The 27,688-nt window shown below is 43.9% G+C and overlaps 1 protein-coding gene across 2 annotated transcripts; it reads left to right on the forward strand.

Moving 5' to 3' along the window:
* Positions 1-18: 18 nt before the first annotated feature.
* Positions 19-27,246, forward strand: LOC5505284. Of its 2 annotated transcripts, none has more exons than XM_048725401.1 (3): positions 19-117; positions 25,347-25,465; positions 25,977-27,246. In XM_048725401.1, exons 1-3 carry the CDS (start codon positions 66-68, stop codon positions 26,184-26,186), a joined length of 381 nt encoding a protein of 126 aa, XP_048581358.1. In that variant the 5' UTR covers positions 19-65; the 3' UTR covers positions 26,187-27,246. The 2 variants fall into 2 exon arrangements, with proteins under 2 accessions (XP_048581358.1, XP_032229606.2); XM_032373715.2 differs by lacking the exon at positions 19-117 and adding an exon at positions 22,997-23,154.
* The last annotated feature ends 442 nt before the right edge of the window (positions 27,247-27,688 follow it).

The raw sequence follows: 27,688 nt of genomic DNA on the forward strand, positions 1-27,688 counted from the left end.
AAAAACTTTGCTGAAAGAGAACGCTGGCGGAGGGATTTATTTTGTGGTGGTATAACTAGAGGAACATGACAAAGTTAACACTTGCCGTAGTGTGTTTGATATCTCTCGCGGCAACAGGTCAGTAAGTTTATCAACTATTGCATCATTACCACTCTTATAATAAGTTATTGTTTTTTAGTTATTATATATAGAATATTCGGTTATGAGCAGCTTGAGAGACTATCGGGGCTGGCTAAACTAAAATATTGGGGGGAGGGGGATGATACAGAAACATACGGAAATATTGAGGGGATCACGCACCCCCTGTGCCCCACCCCTGCTACGGCCCTGGAATCTTAAGGGTGTTGGGACACTTCTCTGAGGGCCGTTGCTAAGGAAACTTTGAACGCTATAAATCCGCCAAATATTTTCGAAATAAAATTAATTTAGGTATGGCGTTATTGTTTATCAATGTCTAAATTTTGATGACGTCATCAGGCGGTGACGCCATCGCATGACGTCACAACAACAAAAATTCTATGGACTTTGCTGTTGAAGTATCTGCAATGTAGTTATATAATATTATTTGATAATGTACCTACAAAGTTACGTATGCGTTTTAGGATTCTGCCAAATAATAAAATTTTCGTACATTTTAAATTTTTATTTTTCCACTCTTTTTTGAATAATTTCTTTATTTTTTAAAATATCGGAAAACCGATACGTAGTTTTGTGGACGCAAATTAGGTGAATAATCTTTGCCTAAAAAATCGCGATCCGTCCACTCTTCTCAAAGATTATAGAGTTGGAAACGCAAACCGGTAGTAGAATTATCTACGCTTGCGCAATTGAGTATTGCCATAAAGCCTGGTTACAAATGCGAATATTGTGAAAGAATTTTGTGATCAAAATATCGACTTTTCTCTCGCTTTTTAACAGTGAAATATGCATTAAAAACTCTTTTTTTGCTTAAATCAGCACTTCAGGTCGCTAAGTAGGTGCCCTTGGTTAAATATCATGCTCGCCTTTTTTGTTTTACAGTATTTACTATTTTATTACGTTTTTTTCGCCAGTTTCGGCGTTTGTTTTCGAAACTAGGAATGTCGCGCGCGCCGATGCCCCCTGCTCCACTGCAAGAAAAATAATTCAAATCACGAAGAAAATATTGTTTTTTGTTTCCCACTTGTAATATCTCTTGACATTTTACAGCGTTATCGATATCGTGCAAGCTGTGTTGGCCACCAACGGACGAGGACAGTTGCAAGGCAAGCGAGGAGGAGATAGACTGTGATCCCTGGGGGGGATTACAATACGATAGCTGCATAGAGGTACCTCAACACTTTCTTGCACGCCCCACTTCCCCTCCCAACATTACACCCCCCCATCACATCACCCCCATTCCCCCACACACACTACCCCCACCCCCCTACACACACCACATCACACCACTCCCCCCCAATCACACCACTTTCCCCTCCCCTCCCTTCCCACCCCACACCACCCCTTCCATACATCACATCACTCCTCCCCTCCTTTCCCCCATGACAAAAAACACATGAACACGTTTGTAGAAAATTAAAACCTAAACAAAAACAGCCCCTTTGTAAGATAGAATCTCTGTCTCTTCCTCCCATTAGCTATCAAGGCCACTCAGAGACTCCCATTAGCTATCAAGGCCAGAGACTCCCATAAGCTATCACGACCAGAGACTCTTATAAGCTATCAAGGCCAGAGACTCCCATTAGCTATCAAGGCCAGAGTCTCCTATTAGCTATCAAGGCCAGAGACTCCCATTAGCCAGGGCTTCTGGAATTACGCGCTTGTGCGGAAGCGCGTAATTTGGCTTTTTCCGCGTAATCCACAAATTTCCCCGTAATCCCGCATAATTTGGCTAAATTTTGAAAGACAAAACATTTAATTGCACAGCTGATGGGTTCTTACCTCTATTTCTCGTAAAAAAAGAGATATATTTTTCGTAAGAGTGCGATGTTTCGAACTGAATTTCGAAAACAAATAAAATGACTAGGCGTTCTTTGCTAAACCGCGAAGGCCTAGGACTAATAATGAAATACCTTTTTTTATAGGCTGGTAGCTAGGAGCCAATGAAAACTTGCCTAAGATATTTTCACGCAAAAAAAAACACCACCTTTTCAAGTTATTTGGTGCTTTCCTTCGGTACAAAATGTAGTTTGGGCGTAACAGTTGATATTCCGTGTAATTTAGCGCGTAATTCAGTAAAGAATCCCGCAAAATTTCGATTTTATAGAAAAATGTATTGCAAGTTCCCGCGTAATTTAGCGCGTGAGAACACTTTTCACTTAAGTGTTAATCACTTAAGTGTAAATCACGGCCAGAGACTCCCATTAGCTATCAAGGCCAGAGGCTCCCATTAGCTATCAAGGCCAGAGACTCCCATTAGCTATCAAGGCCAGAGACTCCCATTAGCTATCAAGGCCAGAGACTCCCAGTGTTAATCACTTAAGTGTAAATCACGGCCAGAGACTCCCATTAGCTATCAAGGCCAGAGACTTCCATTAGCTATCAAGGCCAGAGACTCCCATTAGCTATCAAGGCCAGAGACTCCCATTAGCTATCAAGGCCAGAGGCTCCCATTAGCTATCAAGGCCAGAGACTTCCATTAGCTATCAATGCCAGAGACTCCCATTAGCTATCAAGGCCAGAGACTCCCATTAGCTATCAAGGCCAGAGACTCCCATTAGCTATCAAGGCCAGAGACTCCCATTAGCTATCAAGGCCAGAGACTCCCATTAGCTATCAAGGCCAGAGACTCCTATTAGCTATCAAGGCCAGAGACTCCCATTAGCCATCAAGGCCAGAGACTCCCATTAGCTATCACGGCCAGAGACTCCTATTAGCTATCAAGGCCAGAGACTCCCATTAGCTATCAAGGCCAGAGACTTCTATTAGCTATCAAGGCCAGAGACTTCTATTAGCTATCAAGACCAGAGACTCCTATTAGCTATCACGACCAGAGGCTCCCATTAGCTATCAAGACCAGAGACTCCTATTAGCTATCACGACCAGAGGCTCCCATTAGCTATCAAGACCAGAGACTCCCATTACCTATCAAGGACAGAGACTCCTATTAGCTATCGAGGCCAGAGACTCCTATTAGCTATCAAGGCCAGAGACTCCCATTAGCTATCAAGGCCAGAGACTTCTATTAGCTATCAAGGCCAGAGACTCCTATTAGCTATCACGACCAGAGACTCCTATTAGCTATCACGACCAGAGGCTCCCATTAGCTATCAAGACCAGAGACTCCCATTAGCTATCAAGGACAGAGACTCCTATTAGCTATCAAGCCCAGAGACTCCTATTAGCTATCAAGGCCAGAGACTCACATAGCTATCAAGGCCAGAGACTACTATTAGCTATCAAGGCCAGAGACTCCTATTAGCTATCAAGGCCAGAGATTCCTATTAGCTATCAAGGACAGAGACTCCCATTAGCTATCAAGACCAGAGACTCGCATTAGCTATCAAGGCCAGAGACTCCTATTAGCTATCAAGGCTAGAGACTCCCATTAGCTATCACGACCAGAGGCTCCCATTAGCTATCAAGACCAGAGACTCCCATTAGCTATCAAGGCCAGAGACTCCCATTAGCTATCAAGGCCAGAGACTCCCATTAGCTATCAAGGCCAGAGACTCCTATTAGCTATCAAGGCCAGAGACTCCCATAAGCTATCAAGGCCAGAGACTTCTATTAGCTATCAAGACCAGAGACTCCCATTAGCTATCAAGGCCAGAGACTCCCATTAGCTATCAAGACCAGAGACTCCCATTAGCTATCAAGCCCAGAGACTCCCATTAGCTATCAAGGCCAGAGACTCCTATTAGCTATCAAGGCCAGAGACTCCCATTAGCTATCAAGGCCAGAGACTTCTATTAGCTATCAAGGCCAGAGACTCCTATTAGCTATCACGACCAGAGGCTCCCATTAGCTATCAAGGACAGAGACTCCTATTAGCTATCAAGCCCAGAGACTCCTATTAGCTATCAAGGCCAGAGACTTCTATTAGCTATCAAGACCAGAGACTCCCATTAGCTATCAAGGACAGAGATTCCCATTAGCTATCAAGACCAGAGACTCCCATTACCTATCAAGGACAGAGACTCCTATTAGTTATCAAGGCCAGAGACTCCTATTAGCTATCAAGGCCAGAGACTCCCATTAGCTATCAAGGCCAGAGACTTCTATTAGCTATCAAGGCCAGAGACTTCTATTAGCTATCACGACCAGAGGCTCCCATTAACTATCAAGGCCAGAGACTCCTATTAGCTATCACGACCAGAGGCTCCCATTAGCTATCAAGACCAGAGACTCCCATTAGCTATCAAGGACAGAGACTCCTATTAGCTATCAAGCCCAGAGACTCCTATTAGCTATCAAGGCCAGAGACTCCTATTAGCTATCAAGGACAGAGACTCCCATTAGCTATCAAGACCAGGGACTCCCATTAGCTATCAAGGCCAGAGACTCCTATTAGCTATCAAGGCTAGAGACTCCCATTAGCTATCACGACCAGAGGCTCCCATTAGCTATCAAGACCAGAGACTCCCATTAGCTATCAAGACCAGAGACTCCCATTAGCTATCAAGGCCAGAGACTTCTATTAGCTATCAAGACCAGAGACTTCCATTAGCTATCAAGGCCAGCGACTCCCATTAGCTATCAAGACCAGAGACTCCCATTAGCTATCAAGACCAGAGACTCCCATTAGCTATCAAGACCAGAGACTCCAATTACCTATCAAGGACAGAGACTCCTATTAGCTATCAAGGCCAGAGACTCCCATTAGCTATCAAGGCCAGAGACTTCTATTAGCTATCAAGGCCGGAGACTCCTATTAGCTATCACGACTAGAGGCTCCCATTAGCTATCAAGACCAGAGACTCCTATTAGCTATCACGACCAGAGGCTCCCATTAGCTATCAAGACCAGAGACTCCCATTAGCTATCAAGGACAGAGACTCCTATTAGCTATCAAGCCCAGAGACTCCTATTAGCTATCAAGGCCAGAGACTCCCATAGCTATCAAGGCCAGAGACTCCTTTTAGCTATCAAGGCCAGAGACTCCTATTAGCTATCAAGGCCAGAGACTCCTAGTAGCTATCAAGGCCAGAGACTCCCATAAGCTATCAAGGCCAGAGACTCCTATTAGCTATCAAGGCCAGAGACTCCCATTAGCTATCAAGGCCAGAGACTCCCATTAGCTATCACGACCAGAGGCTACCATTAGCTATCAAGACCAGAGACTCCCATTAGCTATCAAGGACAGAGACTCCTATTAGCTATCAAGGCCAGAGACTCCTATTAGCTATCAAGGCCAGAGACTCCTATTAGCTATCAAGGCCAGAGACTCCCATTAGCTATCAAGGCCAGAGACTCCGATTAGCTATCAAGGCCAGAGACTCCTATTAGCTATCAAGGCCAGAGACTCCTATTAGCTATCAAGGCTAGAGACTCCCATTAGCTATCACGACCAGAGGCTCCTATTAGCTATCAAGACCAGAGACTCCCATTAGCTATCAAGGCCAGAGACTCCCATTAGCTATCAAGGCCAGAGACTCCCATTAGCTATCAAGGCCAGAGACTCCTATTAGCTATCAAGGCCAGAGACTCCCATTAGCTATCAAGGCCAGAGACTTCTATTAGCTATCAAGACCAGAGACTCCCATTAGCTATCAAGGCCAGAGACTCCCATTAGCTATCAAGACCAGAGACTCCCATTAGCTATCAAGACCAGAGACTCCCATTAGCTATCAAGACCAGAGACTCCCATTACCTATCAAGGACAGAGACTCCTATTAGCTATCAAGGCCAGAGAGTCCTATTAGCTATTAAGGCCAGAGACTCCCATTAGCTATCAAGGCCAGAGACTTCTATTAGCTATTAAGGCCAGAGACTCCTATTAGCTATCACGACCAGAGGCTCCCATTAGCTATCAAGACCAGAGACTCCTATTAGCTATCACGACCAGAGGCTCCCATTAGCTATCAAGACCAGAGACTCCCATTAGCTATCAAGGACAGAGACTCCTATTAGCTATCAAGCCCAGAGACTCCTATTAGCTATCAAGGCCAGAGACTCCCATAGCTATCAAGGCCAGAGACTCCTATTAGCTATCAAGGCCAGAGACTCCTATTAGCTATCAAGGCCAGAGACTCCTATTAGCTATCAAGGCCAGAGACTCCCATTAGCTATCAAGGCAAGAGACTTCTATTAGCTATCAAGACCAGAGACTCCTATTAGCTATCACGACCAGAGGCTCCCATTAGCTATCAAGACCAGAGACTCCTATTAGCTATTACGACCAGAGGCTCCCATTAGCTATCAAGACCAGAGACTCCCATTACCTATCAAGGACAGAGACTCCTATTAACTATCAAGGCCAGAGACTCCCATTAGCTATCAAGGCCAGAGACTCCCATTAGCTATCAAGGCCAGAGGCTCCCATTAGCTATCAAGGCCAGAGACTCCCATTAGCTATCAAGGCCAGAGACTTCTATTAGCTATCAAGACCAGAGACTCCCATTAGCTAACAAGGCCAGAAACTTCTATTAGCTATCAAGACCAGAGACTCCCATTAGCTATCAAGACCAGAGACTCCCATAAGCTATCAAGACCAGAGACTCCCATTACCTATCAAGGACAGAGACTCCTATTAGCTATCAAGGCCAGAGAGTCCTATTAGCTATTAAGGCCAGAGACTCCCATTAGCTATCAAGGCCAGAGACTTCTATTAGCTATTAAGGCCAGAGACTCCTATTAGCTATCACGACCAGAGGCTCCCATTAGCTATCAAGACCAGAGACTCCTATTAGCTATCACGACCAGAGGCTCCCATTAGCTATCAAGACCAGAGACTCCCATTAGCTATCAAGGACAGAGACTCCTATTAGCTATCAAGCCCAGAGACTCCTATTAGCTATCAAGGCCAGAGACTCCCATAGCTATCAAGGCCAGAGACTCCTATTAGCTATCAAGGCCAGAGACTCCTATTAGCTATCAAGGCCAGAGACTCCTATTAGCTATCAAGGACAGAGACTCCCATTAGCTATCAAGGCCAGAGACTTCTATTAGCTATCAAGACCAGAGACTCCTATTAGCTATCACGACCAGAGGCTCCCATTAGCTATCAAGACCAGAGACTCCTATTAGCTATTACGACCAGAGGCTCCCATTAGCTATCAAGACCAGAGACTCCCATTACCTATCAAGGACAGAGACTCCTATTAGCTATCAAGGCCAGAGACTTCTATTAGCTATTGTTGTAGTTTTAGTTCCGGTTAATTAGCATATCTTTCGCACATGCGCACCCGGATGAGTTCCTCGTGTAGTCCGCCATGTTTTGTATTGTGTTAATAAAATAGGTGAATAAAAAGCCTTCAAGTCAACTTATTACATGGTGTCAGAAGCAAACTGAAGGAAAATCACTCTCAAACATACCAGGTCGGTATTTTACGAGAAATCTAGCAAGTTTACGCAAGGAAAATGGCCGAACTCACTGGACTCACTAGCCCTCGTATGGACTGGAATGCAACCGATCTTCAACAAGCGCTAAAAAAGTTCAAGGCAACCGTCGAATTGTACTTTTCTGGCCCGCTTAAGTCCAAATCGGAGGAGGAAAAGGTCAGTTATCTGTTGATATGGACGGGAGAAGAAGGAATTGAATTAGTTTCTACGTGGTCGCTAACCTCAGACGAGAAGAAAAAGCTGTCAACTTACTGGGAGAAGTTTGAAGAATACGTCGCCCCCAAGAGCAATTTTCGCTTAGCACGATTTAAACTACGCACTCTGAAGCAAAAGGACGATGAACCAGTGGATTCATTTATAAAGAAAGTAAGATTGCTAGCCAGCGAATGCAGGTATGATAATGTAGACGAACACATTATTGACGCTCTAATTTTCGGGTCTCGCCGCCCACGTGTCCAGGCTAAACTCCTCGAGTTAGACAAAACCCTAACGCTCGCTAAGGCAATAGACATAGCCAGGACTGAGGAAGCCACTTCGGCTCAGTTACAAGATATTAGAGGCACAAACACTATACCTGTACACGCAACAACCCACAAAAGCCCTTCTTCACATCCCAAGACACACTCACGTGAAAATAAACAAGTACAAACTTGTGGGAACTGTGGCACTAGCCATGATGTGACACAAAAATCCCTGTGCCCCGCAAACGGAACAAAATGCAGCAACTGTGGGAAACCAAACCACTGGGCCAAGGTTTGCCGTTCCACCAAACCCCAAGGTCCCACCCCGAGGGGAAGAGGCAGGCGGGGAAACCGGAACAAATCAAAGCAACAGATAAACACCCTCAGCAATGAGAATGCTAGCACTGCACCTGAGCCCCTAGATTCCCCACAGTTATATTTTCACTCTCTGACCATTGATAGTATGTCTCGACAGATCACTCAAGCGCTCGTCAACATACAGGTTAACTCGAGTAACGGGACACTACCACTATTATGCAAGATTGACACTGGTGCTGAAGGAAATGTGATCCCATTAAGCAACTACAAGCACATCTATCCAGAGTCACTCTGCGACATAGACGGCAAGCCCCTCAGCTTAGCCCCATCAGATACAAGGATAACAGCATATGGAGGCCATGAAGTACAACACTACGGTACCTGCAACCTCACTTTACTACATAACGGTCAGTCCAGCCCTCATGAATTTCATGTTGTAAACACGACAGGACCTACAATCCTAGGACTACCCACATGTACTGCAATGAAGCTTGTAACCCTTAACCACAGTCTAAGCAAAGACCAGGCTGAGCCAGCCGAAATACGACCAGCTCAAGTACCCAAGGATGACCCTGAGGCAAAGGCAGCTCTACTAAGACAGTATGCTGACTGCTTCGAAGGCATCGGATGCTTCAGCGGAGAGTTCCATATCACACTTGACCCTACAGTACCCGCTGTGGTTCACCCGCCACGACGAGTCCCTGAAGCACTTCAGGAGCCTCTGCGCAAGGAGTTGGAATCCCTCGTACAGCAAGGAATCATCACCAAGGTTGATGAACCCACTGACTGGGTCAACTCGCTAGTCTGTTCCACAAAGCGGAATGGCTCCATACGACTCTGCCTTGATCCAAAGGACCTCAACTGCGCCATCAAACGTCCACATCATCGTACACCCACTCTTGATGAAGTCTTATCAAAGCTAAGTGGATCCGAGTACTTCTCCATAGTTGACGCCCGCAGCGGTTATTGGAACATAAAGCTTGACCAGGAAAGCTCACTCTATACAACATTCAACTCTCCCCATGGAAGATTCAGATTCCTACGACTACCCTTTGGTCTGATTTGTGCTCAGGACATCTTCCAAAAGAAGGTCGATGAAACCTTTGGTGACTTACCTGGGGTGACAGGCATCACAGACGACATAGTTGTTTACGGACGCAACCGTAAGGAGCATGACAATAACCTGAAAGCAGTAATGGAGCGTGCCCGTGAAACTGGTCTGAAATTCAATGCTGACAAATGCAAAATTGCCAGCAAGGAACTTGTCTTCTTCGGACACACCCTAAGTGCATATGGTCTGAAACTTGACCCTGCTAAGGTTGAAGCCATCAACAACATGGATCCTTCAACGAGCCTCACAGATCTCCAAGTCTTCCTAGGTATGACGCAATACCTTAGCCGTTTCATACCCAACCTCGCTTCAACAGCAGCGGTCCTCTGGGACTTGACAAGGAAAAGTAGTCAATTCCAGTGGTGCCCAGAACACCAGAAAGCTGTAGATGACATCAAGAAACTCATCACATCGCCAGCCTCGCTGCAGTATTTCGACAGCACCAAGCCTGTCGTAATCCAGGTGGATGCATCTCAACGTAGCCTCGGCGCGACACTCATCCAAGATAAAGGCCCTGTGGAGTACAGAAGTAAGCTACTCACTGAAACCGAGAGGAGGTACTCCAACATAGAAAGGGAAATGCTTGCAGTCGTCCATGGTCTCGAGAAATTCCACTACTACGCTTATGGACGCCACGTCCAGATCCACACGGACCACAAGCCACTGGAGGCAATATTCAAAAAGCATCTGGCCAGCGCGCCACCCCGCATTGCCAGGATGATGCTGCGGATACAGAAATACGACATCGACATTCGATATGTCCCAGGGAAGGACATACCCCTGGCCGACGCCCTCTCACGACTTAACCCAAGTCCCGGTGACACTATCGCTGGACTTGATGTCTCTATACATGAGCTACACTTGCACCTCAATGCTAGCCCTACTAGGATAACGCAGATCCAAGAGGAGACGAGGAAGGACACAACACTTCACTCACTTCGTGCCGTCATCGCCCAAGGTTGGCCAAACAAAAGAGCTGAATGCCCTGAGTTACTACACCCATACTGGAACTATCGTGACGAACTTACTGTCGCCGATGGATTGGTCCTGAAGGGTACCCGAATTGTAATTCCAAAGACCCTGCAACCAGATGTTCTACAGCAGCTACACTATGCACACCAGGGTGCGGAAAAATGCAAGCTCAGAGCCAAGGGATCAGTCTTTTGGGCGAACATCAATGCCGACATCGACAACATGGTCAAGAGTTGTGCTCCCTGTCAGCATAATCAGTCCATGAACACTAAAGAGCCGCTAATGCCTCATGATGTTCCACCAAGGCCCTGGCACACCCTAGCATCTGACTTGTTCTCCTGGAACGGTTCACCATACTTACTACTCTCTGATTACTACAGTAAGTTCCCAATTGTGCGCAAGCTAACTAACATCCAATCATCTACTGTCATCGCTCACCTCAAAGGAATATTTGAGGAACATGGCATACCAGACAAACTTGTCACAGGACATGACACCCAGTTTACGTCTGCTCTGTTCAAGATTTTCAGCAGCACCTATGGATTTATTCATACAACTACAAGCCCATACTACAAGGAGGCTAATGGCTTCATAGAGAGAAATGTGCAAACTGTCAAGGATCTCCTTCAAAAGTGCAAGGAATCAGGGCAAGACCCACATCTAGCCATGCTGTGCCTGAGAACAACCCCTTTGGGTCACACCCTGCCATCACCAGCAGAGTTGCTAAATTCCAGAATATATCAGTCTAACCTGCCAGCTACTTCCAGGCATGCACTACTGAACAAACCTGACTATGATGCCAATGTCAAGCTGCAAGCCAGACAAGACCGACAGAAATCATATTACGACAGGACTTCCAAGTGTCTACAGCCTGTCTACCCTCAGGACGCTGTCAGAGTCTTCAACCCCCTCAACTCCAAATGGGAGCCAGGAATAGTTCGAGCCGCTGCGCCAACCCCACGCTCGCACATTGTGGACATGACCAATGGCAGTACTCTCACCAGAAACCGCAGACACATTCGTCCCACAGGTGAAAAACTAAGCTTGAATAATACCTCAGCTACTGATGACTACGAGCCTGTAGCAGAACCAGCACCTAACGGCAACCAACCCCCAACAGAGCCAAGGACGTCTACACCTGGTACCCCTGCGAAGTCCACACCTACCCAAAGTGGTCCACCATTACGCAGATCAACACGGACAGTGAAGCCCCCAGACAGACTGAACTTGTAGCATTTGCTACACAAACATTAGATATTGAACTATGTTATTATTAGTACTGCAAAGTTCTTTGTTTTTTTTTGCACCCCTAATTGGACACTACCAGTCACATTTGTACTCATGTAATTTTTCAGCTTTTCAGCTTAGAGAAGGGGATGTTGTAGTTTTAGTTCCGGTTAATTAGCATATCTTTCGCACATGCGCACCCGGAGGAGTTCCTCGTGTAGTTCGCCATGTTTTGTATTGTGTTAATAAAATAGGTGAATAAAAAGCCTTCAAGTCAACTTATTACAGCTATCAAGGCCAGAGACTCCCATTAGCTATCAAGGCCAGAGACTTCTATTAGCTATCAAGGCCAGAGACTCCTATTAGCTATCACGACCAGAGGCTCCCATTAGCTATCAAGACCAGAGACTCCTATTAGCTATCACGACCAGAGGCTCCCATTAGCTATCAAGACCAGAGACTCCCATTAGCTATCAAGGACAGAGACTCCTATCAGCTATCAAGCCCAGAGACTCCTATTAGCTATCAAGGCCAAAGACTTCTATTAGCTATCAAGACCAGAGACTCCCATTAGCTATCAAGGACAGAGATTCCCATTAGCTATCAAGACCAGAGACTCCCATTACCTATCAAGGACAGAGACTCCTATTAGCTATCAAGGCAAGAGACTCCTATTAGCTATCAAGGCCAGAGACTCCCATTAGCTATCAAGGCCAGAGACTTCTATTAGCTATCAAGGCCAGAGACTCCTATTAGCTATCACGACCAGAGGCTCCCATTAGCTATCAAGACCAGAGACTCCTATTAGCTATCACGACCAGAGGCTCCCATTAGCTATCAAGACCAGAGACTCCCATTAGCTATCAAGGACAGAGACTCCTATTAGCTATCAAGCCCAGAGACTCCTATTAGCTATCAAGGCCAGAGACTCCCATAGCTATCAAGGCCAGAGACTCCTATTAGCTATCAAGGCCAGAGACTCCTATTAGCTATCAAGGACAGAGACTCCCATTAGCTATCAAGACCAGAGACTCCCATTAGCTATCAAGGCCAGAGACTCCTATTAGCTATCAAGGCTAGAGACTCCCATTAGCTATCACGACCAGAGGCTCCCATTAGCTATCAAGACCAGAGACTCCCATTAGCTATCAAGGCCAGAGACTCCCATTAGCTATCAAGGCCAGAGACTCCCATTAGCTATCAAGGCCAGAGACTCCTATTAGCTATCAAGGCCAGAGACTCCCATAGCTATCAAGGCCAGAGACTCCCATAGCTATCAAGGCCAGAGACTCCTATTAGCTATCAAGGCCAGAGACTCCTATTAGCTATCAAGGACAGAGACTCCCATTAGCTATCAAGACCAGAGACTCCCATTAGCTATCAAGGCCAGAGACTCCCATTAGCTATCAAGGCCAGAGACTCCCATTAGCTATCAAGGCCAGAGGCTCCCATTAGCTATCAAGGCCAGAGACTCCCATTAGCTATCAAGGCCAGAGACTTCTATTAGCTATCAAGACCAGAGACTCCCATTAGCTATCAAGGCCAGAGACTCCCATTAGCTATCAAGACCAGAGACTCCCATTAGCTATCAAGACCAGAGACTCCCATTAGCTATCAAGACCAGAGACTCTTATTACCTATCAAGGACAGAGACTCCTATTAGCTATCAAGGCCAGAGAGTCCTATTAGCTATTAAGGCCAGAGACTCCCATTAGCTATCAAGGCCAGAGACTTCTATTAGCTATTAAGGCCAGAGACTCCTATTAGCTATCACGACCAGAGGCTCCCATTAGCTATCAAGACCAGAGACTCCTATTAGCTATCACGACCAGAAGCTCCCATTAGCTATCAAGACCAGAGACTCCCATTAGCTATCAAGGACAGAGACTCCTATTAGCTATCAAGCCCAGAGACTCCTATTAGCTATCAAGGCCAGAGACTCCCATAGCTATCAAGGCCAGAGACTCCTATTAGCTATCAAGGCCAGAGACTCCTATTAGCTATCAAGGCCAGAGACTTCTATTAGCTATCAAGACCAGAGACTCCCATTAGCTATCAAGGCCAGCGACTCCCATTAGCTATCAAGACCAGAGACTCCCATTAGCTATCAAGACCAGAGACTCCCATTAGCTATCAAGACCAGAGACTCCAATTACCTATCAAGGACAGAGACTCCTATTAGCTATCAAGGCCAGAGACTCCTATTAGCTATCAAGGCCAGAGACTCCCATTAGCTATCAAGGCCAGAGACTTCTATTAGCTATCAAGGCCGGAGACTCCTATTAGCTATCACGACCAGAGGCTCCCATTAGCTATCAAGACCAGAGACTCCTATTAGCTATCACGACCAGAGGCTCCCATTAGCTATCAAGACCAGAGACTCCCATTAGCTATCAAGGACAGAGACTCCTATTAGCTATCAAGCCCAGAGACTCCTATTAGCTATCAAGGCCAGAGACTCCCATAGCTATCAAGGCCAGAGACTCCTATTAGCTATCAAGGCCAGAGACTCCTATTAGCTATCAAGGCCAGAGACTCCTAGTAGCTATCAAGGCCAGAGACTCCCATAAGCTATCAAGGCCAGAGACTCCTATTAGCTATCAAGGCCAGAGACTCCCATTAGCTATCAAGGCCAGAGACTCCCATTAGCTATCACGACCAGAGGCTCCCATTAGCTATCAAGACCAGAGACTCCCATTAGCTATCAAGGACAGAGACTCCTATTAGCTATCAAGGCCAGAGACTCCTATTAGCTATCAAGGCCAGAGACTCCTATTAGCTATCAAGGCCAGAGACTCCCATTAGCTATCAAGGCCAGAGACTCCCATTAGCTATCAGGGCCAGAGACTCCTATTAGCTATCAAGGCCAGAGACTCCTATTAGCTATCACGACCAGAGGCTCCCATTAGCTATCAAGACCAGAGACTCCTATTAGCTATCACGACCAGAGGCTCCCATTAGCTATCAAGACCAGAGACTCCCATTAGCTATCAACCTGAATATCCTCTGAGCAAAATCCTGCCTAAGAAGAAAGACCAAAAATACAACCTCAGAAAAAGAAATGTGATTTATCCTAGGGTTCACTCAGAGCGATTCAAAAATACTTTTGTCAATAGGCTTGTCTTTAAATATAGTGACATATAATTGATGTAGCGCATTTACTTATAATCGGTTTCTCCTACATTTTGTAAACTTTAACATGTTGATTTATCTAAGGCAATAAAGATTATTATTATTATTATTATTATTATTATTATTATTATTATTATTATTTTATTATTATATTATTATCAAGGACAGAGACTCCTATTAGCTATCAAGCCCAGAGACTCCTATTAGCTATCAAGGCCAGAGACTCCCATAGCTATCAAGGCCAGAGACTCCTATTAGCTATCAAGGCCAGAGACTCCTATTAGCTATCAAGGACAGAGACTCCCATTAGCTATCAAGACCAGAGACTCCCATTAGCTATCAAGGCCAGAGACTCCCATTAGCTATCAAGGCCAGAGACTCCTATTAGCTATCAAGGCCAGAGACTCCCATTAGCTATCAAGGCCAGAGACTTCTATTAGCTATCAAGGCCGGAGACTCCTATTAGCTATCACGACCAGAGGCTCCCATTAGCTATCAAGACCAGAGACTCCTATTAGCTATCACGACCAGAGGCTCCCATTAGCTATCAAGACCAGAGACTCCCATTAGCTATCAAGGACAGAGACTCCTATTAGCTATCAAGCCCAGAGACTCCTATTAGCTATCAAGGCCAGAGACTCCCATAGCTATCAAGGCCAGAGACTCCTATTAGCTATCAAGGCCAGAGACTCCTATTAGCTATCAAGGCCAGAGACTCCTAGTAGCTATCAAGGCCAGAGACTCCCATAAGCTATCAAGGCCAGAGACTCCTATTAGCTATCAAGGCCAGAGACTCCCATTAGCTATCAAGGCCAGAGACTCCCATTAGCTATCACGACCAGAGGCTCCCATTAGCTATCAAGACCAGAGACTCCCATTAGCTATCAAGGACAGAGACTCCTATTAGCTATCAAGGCCAGAGACTCCTATTAGCTATCAAGGCCAGAGACTCCTATTAGCTATCAAGGCCAGAGACTCCCATTAGCTATCAAGGCCAGAGACTCCCATTAGCTATCAGGGCCAGAGACTCCTATTAGCTATCAAGGCCAGAGACTCCTATTAGCTATCACGACCAGAGGCTCCCATTAGCTATCAAGACCAGAGACTCCTATTAGCTATCACGACCAGAGGCTCCCATTAGCTATCAAGACCAGAGACTCCCATTAGCTATCAACCTGAATATCCTCTGAGCAAAATCCTGCCTAAGAAGAAAGACCAAAAATACAACCTCAGAAAAAGAAATGTGATTTATCCTAGGGTTCACTCAGAGCGATTCAAAAATACTTTTGTCAATAGGCTTGTCTTTAAATATAGTGACATATAATTGATGTAGCGCATTTACTTATAATCGGTTTCTCCTACATTTTGTAAACTTAGACATGTTGATTTATCTAAGGCAATAAAGATTATTATTATTATTATTATTATTATTATTATTATTATTATTATTATTATTATTATTATTATTATTATTATTATTATTATTTTATTATTATATTATTATCAAGGACAGAGACTCCTATTAGCTATCAAGCCCAGAGACTCCTATTAGCTATCAAGGCCAGAGACTCCCATAGCTATCAAGGCCAGAGACTCCTATTAGCTATCAAGGCCAGAGACTCCCATTAGCTATCAAGACCAGAGACTCCCATTAGCTATCAAGGCCAGAGACTCCCATTAGCTATCAAGGCCAGAGACTCCCATTAGCTATCAAGGCCAGAGGCTCCCATTAGCTATCAAGGCCAGAGACTCCCATTAGCTATCAAGGCCAGAGACTTCTATTAGCTATCAAGACCAGAGACTCCCATTAGCTATCAAGACCAGAGACTCCCATAAGCTATCAAGACCAGAGACTCCCATTACCTATCAAGGACAGAGACTCCTATTAGCTATCAAGGCCAGAGAGTCCTATTAGCTATTAAGGCCAGAGACTCCCATTAGCTATCAAGGCCAGAGACTCCCATAGCTATCAAGGCCAGAGACTCCCATTAGCTATCAACCTGAATATCCTCTGAGCAAAATCCTGCCTAAGAAGAAAGACCAAAAATACAACCTCAGAAAAAGAAATGTGATTTATCCTAGGGTTCACTCAGAGCGATTCAAAAATACTTTTGTCAATAGGCTTGTCTTTAAATATAGTGACATATAATTGATGTAGCGCATTTACTTATAATCGGTTTCTCCTACATTTTGTAAACTTAGACATGTTGATTTATCTAAGGCAATAAAGATTATTATTATTATTATTATTATTATTATTATTATTATTATTATTATTATTATTATTATTATTATTTTATTATTATATTATTATCAAGGACAGAGACTCCTATTAGCTATCAAGCCCAGAGACTCCTATTAGCTATCAAGGCCAGAGACTCCCATAGCTATCAAGGCCAGAGACTCCTATTAGCTATCAAGGCCAGAGACTCCTATTAGCTATCAAGGACAGAGACTCCCATTAGCTATCAAGACCAGAGACTCCCATTAGCTATCAAGGCCAGAGACTCCCATTAGCTATCAAGGCCAGAGACTCCCATTAGCTATCAAGGCCAGAGGCTCCCATTAGCTATCAAGGCCAGAGACTCCCATTAGCTATCAAGGCCAGAGACTTCTATTAGCTATCAAGACCAGAGACTCCCATTAGCTATCAAGACCAGAGACTCCCATAAGCTATCAAGACCAGAGACTCCCATTACCTATCAAGGACAGAGACTCCTATTAGCTATCAAGGCCAGAGAGTCCTATTAGCTATTAAGGCCAGAGACTCCCATTAGCTATCAAGGCCAGAGACTTCTATTAGCTATTAAGGCCAGAGACTCCTATTAGCTATCACGACCAGAGGCTCCCATTAGCTATCAAGACCAGAGACTCCTATTAGCTATCACGACCAGAGGCTCCCATTAGCTATCAAGACCAGAGACTCCCATTAGCTATCAAGGACAGAGACTCCTATTAGCTATCAAGCCCAGAGACTCCTATTAGCTATCAAGGCCAGAGACTCCCATAGCTATCAAGGCCAGAGACTCCCATTAGCTATCAACCTGAATATCCTCTGAGCAAAATCCTGCCTAAGAAGAAAGACCAAAAATACAACCTCAGAAAAAGAAATGTGATTTATCCTAGGGTTCACTCAGAGCGATTCAAAAATACTTTTGTCAATAGGCTTGTCTTTAAATATAGTGACATATAATTGATGTAGCGCATTTACTTATAATCGGTTTCTCCTACATTTTGTAAACTTAGACATGTTGATTTATCTAAGGCAATAAAGATTATTATTATTATTATTATTATTATTATTATTATTATTATTATTATTATTATTATTATTATTATTATTTTATTATTATATTATTATCAAGGACAGAGACTCCTATTAGCTATCAAGCCCAGAGACTCCTATTAGCTATCAAGGCCAGAGACTCCCATAGCTATCAAGGCCAGAGACTCCTATTAGCTATCAAGGCCAGAGACTCCTATTAGCTATCAAGGACAGAGACTCCCATTAGCTATCAAGACCAGAGACTCCCATTAGCTATCAAGGCCAGAGACTCACATAGCTATCAAGGCCAGAGACTACTATTAGCTATCAAGGCCAGAGACTCCTATTAGCTATCAAGGCCAGAGATTCCTATTAGCTATCAAGGACAGAGACTCCCATTAGCTATCAAGGCCAGAGACTCCCATTAGCTATCAAGGCCAGACACTTCTATTAGCTATCAAGACCAGAGACTCCCATTAGCTATCAAGGCCAGAGACTCCCATTAGCTATCAAGACCAGAGACTCCCATTAGCTATCAAGACCAGAGACTCCCATAAGCTATCAAGACCAGAGACTCCCATTACCTATCAAGGACAGAGACTCCTATTAGCTATCAAGGCCAGAGAGTCCTATTAGCTATTAAGGCCAGAGACTCCCATTAGCTATCAAGGCCAGAGACTTCTATTAGCTATTAAGGCCAGAGACTCCTATTAGCTATCACGACCAGAGGCTCCCATTAGCTATCAAGACCAGAGACTCCTATTAGCTATCACGACCAGAGGCTCCCATTAGCTATCAAGACCAGAGACTCCCATTAGCTATCAAGGACAGAGACTCCTATTAGCTATCAAGCCCAGAGACTCCTATTAGCTATCAAGGCCAGAGACTCCCATAGCTATCAAGGCCAGAGACTCCCATTAGCTATCAACCTGAATATCCTCTGAGCAAAATCCTGCCTAAGAAGAAAGACCAAAAATACAACCTCAGAAAAAGAAATGTGATTTATCCTAGGGTTCACTCAGAGCGATTCAAAAATACTTTTGTCAATAGGCTTGTCTTTAAATATAGTGACATATAATTGATGTAGCGCATTTACTTATAATCGGTTTCTCCTACATTTTGTAAACTTAGACATGTTGATTTATCTAAGGCAATAAAGATTATTATTATTATTATTATTATTATTATTATTATTATTATTATTATTATTATTATTATTATTATTATTATTATTATTATTATTATTATTATTATTATTATTATTATTATTATTATTATATTATTATCAAGGACAGAGACTCCTATTAGCTATCAAGCCCAGAGACTCCTATTAGCTATCAAGGCCAGAGACTCCCATAGCTATCAAGGCCAGAGACTCCTATTAGCTATCAAGGCCAGAGACTCCTATTAGCTATCAAGGACAGAGACTCCCATTAGCTATCAAGACCAGAGACTCCCATTAGCTATCAAGGCCAGAGACTCCCATTAGCTATCAAGGCCAGAGACTCCCATTAGCTATCAAGGCCAGAGGCTCCCATTAGCTATCAAGGCCAGAGACTCCCATTAGCTATCAAGGCCAGAGACTTCTATTAGCTATCAAGACCAGAGACTCCCATTAGCTAACAAGGCCAGAGACTTCTATTAGCTATCAAGACCAGAGACTCCCACTAGCTATCAAGACCAGAGACTCCCATAAGCTATCAAGACCAGAGACTCCCATTACCTATCAAGGACAGAGACTCCTATTAGCTATCAAGGCCAGAGAGTCCTATTAGCTATTAAGGCCAGAGACTCCCATTAGCTATCAAGGCCAGAGACTTCTATTAGCTATTAAGGCCAGAGACTCCTATTAGCTATCACGACCAGAGGCTCCCATTAGCTATCAAGACCAGAGACTCCTATTAGCTATCACGACCAGAGGCTCCCATTAGCTATCAAGACCAGAGACTCCCATTAGCTATCAAGGACAGAGACTCCTATTAGCTATCAAGCCCAGAGACTCCTATTAGCTATCAAGGCCAGAGACTCCCATAGCTATCAAGGCCAGAGACTCCTATTAGCTATCAAGGCCAGAGACTCCTATTAGCTATCAAGGCCAGAGACTCCTATTAGCTATCAAGGCCAGAGACTCCCATTAGCTATCAAGGCCAGAGACTTCTATTAGCTATCAAGACCAGAGACTCCTATTAGCTATCACGACCAGAGGCTCCCATTAGCTATCAAGACCAGAGACTCCTATTAGCTATTACGACCAGAGGCTCCCATTAGCTATCAAGACCAGAGACTCCCATTACCTATCAAGGACAGAGACTCCTATTAGCTATCAAGGCCAGAGACTTCTATTAGCTATCAAGGCCAGAGACTCCCATTAGCTATCAAGGCCAGAGACTTCTATTAGCTATCAAGGCCAGAGACTCCTATTAGCTATCACGACCAGAGGCTCCCATTAGCTATCAAGACCAGAGACTCCTATTAGCTATCACGACCAGAGGCTCCCATTAGCTATCAAGACCAGAGACTCCCATTAGCTATCAAGGACAGAGACTCCTATTAGCTATCAAGCCCAGAGACTCCTATTAGCTATCAAGGCCAGAGACTTCTATTAGCTATCAAGACCAGAGACTCCCATTAGCTATCAAGGACAGAGATTCCCATTAGCTATCAAGACCAGAGACTCCCATTACCTATCAAGGACAGAGACTCCTATTAGCTATCAAGGCCAGATACTTCTATTAGCTATCAAGGCCAGTGACTCCCATTAGCTATCAAGGCCAGAGACTCCTATTAGCTATCAAGGCCAGAGACTCCCATTAGCTATCAAGACCAGAGACTCCCATTAGCTATCAAGGCCAGAGACTCCCATTAGCTATCAAGACCAGAGACTCCCATTAGCTATCAAGGCCAGAGACTCCCATTAGCTATCACGGCCAGAGGCTCCCATTAGCTATCACGACCAGAGACTCCCATTAGCTATCAAGGCCAGAGACTCCCATTAGCTATCAAGGCCAGAGACTCCCATTAGCTATCAAGGCCAGAGACTCCCATTAGCTATCAAGGACAGAGACTCCCATTAGCTATCAAGGCCAGAGACTCCCATTAGCTATCAAGACCAGAGACTCCCATTAGCTATCAAGGCCAGAGACTCCCATTAGCTATCAAGACCAGAGACTCCCATTACCTATCAAGGACAGAGACTCCTATTAGCTATCAAGGCCAAAGACTCCCATTAGCTATCAAGACCAGAGACTCCTATTAGCTATCAAGGACAGAGACTCCCATTAGCTATCAAGGCCAGAGACTCCCATTAGCTATTAAGGCCAGAGACTCCCATTAGCTATCAAGGCCAGAGACTTCTATTAGCTATTAAGGCCAGAGACTCCTATTAGCTATCACGACCAGAGGCTCCCATTAGCTATCAAGACCAGAGACTCCTATTAGCTATCACGACCAGAGGCTCCCATTAGCTATCAAGGCCAGAGACTCCCATTAGCTATCAAGACCAGAGACTCCCATTACCTATCAAGGACAGAGACTCTTATTAGCTATCAAGGCCAAAGACTCCCATTAGCTATCAAGACCAGAGACTCCTATTAGCTATCAAGGCCAGAGACTCCTATTAGCTATCAAGGCCAGAGACTTCTATTAGCTATCAAGGCCAGAGACTCCTATTAGCTATCAAGACCAGAGACTCCCATTAGCTATCCAGGCCAGAGACTCCCATCAGCTATCCAGGCCAGAGACTCCCATTAGCTATCAAGGCCAGAGTTCTAATTGCCATCTAGTTTTATTGTGTTTTTCTTCTTGTCTAAAAAAAAAAAAGAATTCAAACAAAACAAAAAGGGTCGAGAAGCATGTTACACGGCAAAAAGTAATTAGTCACAGGCCCGTACCCAGGAGGCGGGGGGGGGGGGGGGGGGGGGGGGGGGCTAAATCCGAATATGTGTACCTAATTTTTCTGGGGGGGGGGGGGGGAGTTTACTGATGAGGATTTGACCACCTAAAACTTTCTTATTATTAGGAAATACAAATAGATTTTGACAAAACGCTCCAGTACTCGGGATAAAGCCCTCGAAACGGGGTATAGTTGCATGCTGTGTCTATATGCGGAATAATAGGCGATATGTTTCATTGATTCATCCTAAAACATTTTGTCCAATCCTTCCAAATCGTGCTGATTTCGAATGTAGATAGATAGGTAGGATTACTTTTCCTTATGTTTTATAACATTCAGCTAAAGTAACAGAATTTTGTTTTTTGGGCCAATTTCTAACTTTTCTAGAATTATGGGAAAAGCTTATGAGTGAAGCTTAAAGCCTCGGGTGTCACATGCAAGGAGGGTCTTGATTATGCAAAGTCTTGAGTGACGTGAACTTTTTGGGCTTCAACAGGTTGAGTATCATGGCAACCGGACGCTCGCTCGCACTTGCTACCCCTCGTGGAAATGCAATGGCGCGAGGGAGTGGTGTCAAAGATACGGGCCTTGTACCGTCAGGCACTGTTGTCAATCCAACAACTGTAACGATGGCGAAGCCTCAGCAAAGCCATTTGCAGTCCATGTTGTCATGGGAACCGTGGTTGTCATGGCAGCGTACTATATAGGGATCCTTGTATAATTAAAGAAGGCCAATTACGCAGCCATTTCACGGTTTCGCACAATACCGCGTCACTAAAAGAATCCATTTCCACCAGCTAACTTAACCAAGTGATTGATATACTGACAATCAAATATCGTTAATAAAGTATCAGACTTTAATCTTTAGTGGTTATTTATATCTCGCAAATAAACCGGTGCAGTTTCAGTTGTAAACCATAATAAAGGAGTTGTTCATTGACGGCTTGTTTCATACTTACATCACGTCATCCAGCCGCTAACAACGTCGAATTTGACTACTGCAGGCTCAGAAAAGAAGCGTTTTCGTATATGTTAAATATTGTTTTTGTCTATGGCTAAATCTCGAGTCTTGATTGGTCCAAAGTCGGTCCCATATCGTCATTTTGGCACGGCCCCAATACATTAATATGCATACATGTATACCAACGCCATCGAGATCACGCAACATCAAAACGGCAAAAACTTTGTTGAAAACGAACGCTGGTGGAGGGATTTATCTTGTGGTGGTATAACTAGAGAAACATGACAAAGTTAACACTTGCCGTAGTGTGTTTGATATCTCTCGCGGCAACAGGTCAGTAAGTTTATCAACTATTGCATCATTACCACTCTTATAATAATGTTATTGTTTTTTTAGTTATTATATATAGAATATTCGGTTATGAGCAGCTTATGAGAGGCTTGGGAGACTGTCCTGGTTAACCGATAACTGTGATGATAGTGCGCAGGTTTTTTAACCAATGAATTTTGAGTGAGTTTTAGAGCTTAGTTATTTTAGTCAAGCTTGCAAAACTTCGGGTGTTTATCAGAGAAGCACGGGTTCGTTTGCCTTCATTTAATGAGCAAACTGATGATCTTTATTCCGCTGGATTACTTGGGTTTCTAAATGGGACTCTTTGACGAGAGAATAGTACGCTTTGAATAAAACAACATACCATAGAACAATATATTCTCAAAAAAAACTATTATGTGTATTTATTTTTTTAAACAAAACAGAATCACACATAATAAGTTTGAATCCCCATCAAGACTATTTTTGATATATTTTGATATCTGCAGATATCTACTAGTATGAAAGTTACAACTTATTCCTGAGAAGTTTTGCATTAAGGTATTTTGAATAACGCGTTTGAATAAACCAACAACGACGGCAGGTAAAGGCGTTGTACCCAAGATAAGTAATCATGCTTTCCATATTCGAGCAGTTAAACGTTGTAGCCTTTTCGGTGTTATTAATACATAAAGGTTTTCTTGACATGCTTTTGATAAAGACCGCTTGTAGAGTGCGCTATGCGTCGTTGCATCGGTATGTCATCCACCGCTAGAGACAGGCTCTCGTAACAGAATTTGGCGCGCATAATTTTATATGGACTGTATTAAAATACACCAAAAACTGGTATTCGACTCTAAATTATCGTTCTCGTTTTAATAAGACTGAAGAAGTCTAAAGAAGTCTGAAAAAGACTGGAGAAGTCTTATTAAAGACGAAAATTTGGTAGAATCGAATATCAGTTTTTGGTGTATTGTATTTATTCTTCTGGTTCACTGGACTACTTGAGCTTTTGTATTTATTGGACTATATTGAAAATATAACCAACAGACAGGAACAGACTCTTCTCTTATGGTTTGTCTTGGAGGGGGGACAGTATGATAAAGATGGAAAGGGATTATGGTTTGTCTTGGAGGGGGGGGGGGGGGCAGCAAGATAAAGATGGCAAGGGACTCTTCTTTTATGGTTTGTCTTGGAGGGGGGGGGGGAGCATGATAAAGATGGCAAGGGACTCTTCTCTTATGGTTTGTCTTGGAGGGGGGGGGAGCATGATAAAGATGGAGAGGGACTTTTTCTCTTTTGGTTTGTCTTGGAGGGGGGACAGTATGATAAAGATGGAAAGGGATTATGGTTTGTCTTGGAGGGGGGGGGCAGCAAGATAAAGATGGGAAGGGACTCTTCTTTTATGGTTTGTCTTGGAGGGGGGGAGCATGATAAAGATGGCAAGGGACTCTTCTCTTATGGTTTGTCTTGGAGGGGGGCAGCATGATAAAGATGGTAAGGGACTCTTCTCTTTTGGTTTGTCTTGGAGGGGGGGGGAGCATAATAAAGATGGCAAGGGACTCTTCTCTTATGGTTTGTCTTGGAGGGGGGCAGCATGATAAAGATGGCAAGGGACTCTTCTCTTTTGGTTTGTCTTGGAGGGGGGGGGGAGCATGATAAAGATGGCAAGGGACTCTTCTCTTTTGGTTTGTCTTGGAGGGGGGCAGCATGATAAAGATGGCAAGGGACTCTTCTCTTTTGGTTTGTCTTGGAGGGGGGCAGTATGATAAAGATGGAGAGGGACTTTTCTCTTTTGGTTTGTCTTGGAGGGGGAAAGTATGATAAAGATGGCAAGGGACTCTTCTCTTTTGGTTTGTCTTGGAGGGGGGCAGCATGATAAAGATGGAGAGGGACTCTTCTCTTATGGTTTGTCTTGCCTTGGATCTGCCACTGTAGTGTTCCTACTGGGTCGTGCCCAATTACGGGCATAAAGAATACTGCATTACCAGGACCCATTTTATACTAAAACAAACATATCTGACCCTATCCACCTCCGACGAAGAGCGCTGGAAACGTCAACAAATCAACTTTTTCAAAGAGACGCCAACATGACATTTCAACCTGATGTTAATTTCCCGCAACCTCCCCCCGCCTGCAAAATAAAAAAAAGACCAAAGGAACTAAGTACTTACTGAGTATTGAATGTTTTCATATTTCTTTTCTTGTGCTTTCAGCAATGGCGATCAGATGCAGACTTTGTTGGCCTGCCATGGATAGAGAGGAATGTCGCCGAAATGAAAAATACAGGAACTGCGACGAATTTAAAGATATCTACGTTGACTCCTGCATCGAGGTGAAGAAATGGGTCGTTTTCGTAAGGTTCTTGTTAAGTGGGTCGTTTTCGTAAGGTTTTGTTAAATGGGCCTTTTTTTCTACGAATAAGGAAGTTCCAGGGTATTGGGCATTTTTTTCTACGAATAAGGAAGTTCCAGGGTATTTGGCCTTTTTTTCAAGATAATGGGTTTCCCGCAAAAGCAAGGCTAGCAGAGTTTGTTTACTGTAAAATTACCACATTTCAAGCCCCTGTAATCAGGATGAGGGAGGAACTGGTTTATTTGATTCAATATCTGCCCCGAATAAAAAAAAGAGGTTTTTCCTTTTATTTAACGCACGGTGATGTGCAGTCTCGTTGGTGAAATGGGAAGTTGGAACAGCTGTTTTTGTGATTCAGGGTAAGCAATGACAGGATAAGGGATTTTGTTTTAGGTATGAAGTTGTAGACTTTAACCCCGCCCCCGTAACACGCACAATAAAGAATGTACGTTTTCAATGTGTGAAAAGTGGATATTTGTCTGGTATTATAGGTTAACTATCACGGCAATCACACCATGGTTCGGGGCTGCTACAGCGGGTGGCAGTGTGCAGGTGCGCGCGAGGAATGCCGAAGGCGAGGCCCATGTGAGGTCAAATGCTGCCAGAAGAACTTTTGTAACACAGCGGGAAAGATATCACTCTCCACCCTTCTGATCGCCACCATTGCTGCTGCAACCACTGCTTTCGTCAACTGGAAATAGGCATCCGTGTGTCCGTCCAACAATCGGTCTGTTTATCTATCTGTCCGTCCGTCTATACGGCTTCAGGCGCCTGCCTTTCTGTTTTTTTAGTCTTCTTTATCTGACTGTTCGTGCGAGCTTCTGCCCGTGGACAAGCGGAAACAAGTATACAACTTGACTACAAAAATCATCGCGTTCTCTAGTTTAAACCATGTATTACGGTAGTGTGTGCGATAGTGTTTAAAAAAAAACTAGCTCTATTCTAATTGTGTATGTAACATGAATACAATCATTTACAGCTTTTTTGTATCCTATTAAAAATTTTTTTATAAAGCACAGTTTTGAGAACAGGCTCTGAAGAAAGTTCTCACAAGGAAGCAAGTGCAAGCGAGAACCAATCATACACAAGTAAAAAGCGCAATAATTGGAAAACGGTAAAAAGGCACAACACAAGAGAATCGGTCAAACACAAGCACAACACAAGAGAGAATCGGTCAAACACAAGCACAATACAAGTGAGAATCGGTCAAACACAAGCACATCACAAGAGAGAATCGGTCAACACGAGCGCAACACAAGTAAAAATCGGCGAAACACAAGCGAAACAAAACAAGTGATTTTCGGTCAAACACAAGCGCGCGAGAATCGGTTAAAACATTCGAAACACAAGTGAGTATCGGTCAAACACAAGCGCAGCACAGGTGAGAATCGGTCGAACTCGAACCGCAAGAAAATCAATCTGTTGCCTAACTGATTCATAAAAACGCTCTAGGGAAATCGACAAAACACACGCTACCTAAAAAGCGGCATGCCGCATAATATACTCACAATGCCTTTACACAAACGAGAGCTTTTATACAGCCGGGCTAGTTAGCCAAAGAGTAGAATTTGTGGATATCACGTGGGGGAAGGGTCCCCCCCAGCTACGCGCCTCTCCGTGTCTAATTTAAGAAAACAACAACAACAAATGTTTATAAGAATTCACTTGTTTACTTATTTATCCATTATTCTATGTATTCATTCATTTATCCTCCCTACCCTGTACATTCCTTATGTACTTAATAAAAAAATATTGACCCAATGTAACATAAGTTTTTTAGTTTCAGAAATTTTTGCTTTCACCTTTTCAGGCAAAATAAAAAAAGTAAGGTGCTTTATATTTGCTATGGCATTACCATTTCCACGTGTTGCATGTTACCGAAACACATCTAAGGAATGACTAATGACTTAAAAACCTGCTAACTTAGAGTATTTCAATCTTATTGGTCATCGATAACAATAGTTCGTGAAACTCGTGCTCTTGAGGATGCTATTGTTTACACAGCGCGTGTCTCTTGACAAAGCGTATATCGATCACCGAAATCGAAGCTACTCGCGTATAACGAAATAGTCCTTGAAATTATTTACAAGGGGAAAGCGGCGAAAAAAATATTGAAGTCGGTGAAGGGAAGGCGGTTGTGAAGAGCGACATGGTGATCTACGCGAAGTGCGGTCTGATGATCGCATTTCTGATTGCAGTTTTC

This window comes from Nematostella vectensis, chromosome 3 (genome assembly GCF_932526225.1).
Source record: "Nematostella vectensis chromosome 3, jaNemVect1.1, whole genome shotgun sequence".
Classification (NCBI taxonomy): Eukaryota; Metazoa; Cnidaria; class Anthozoa; order Actiniaria; family Edwardsiidae; genus Nematostella; species Nematostella vectensis.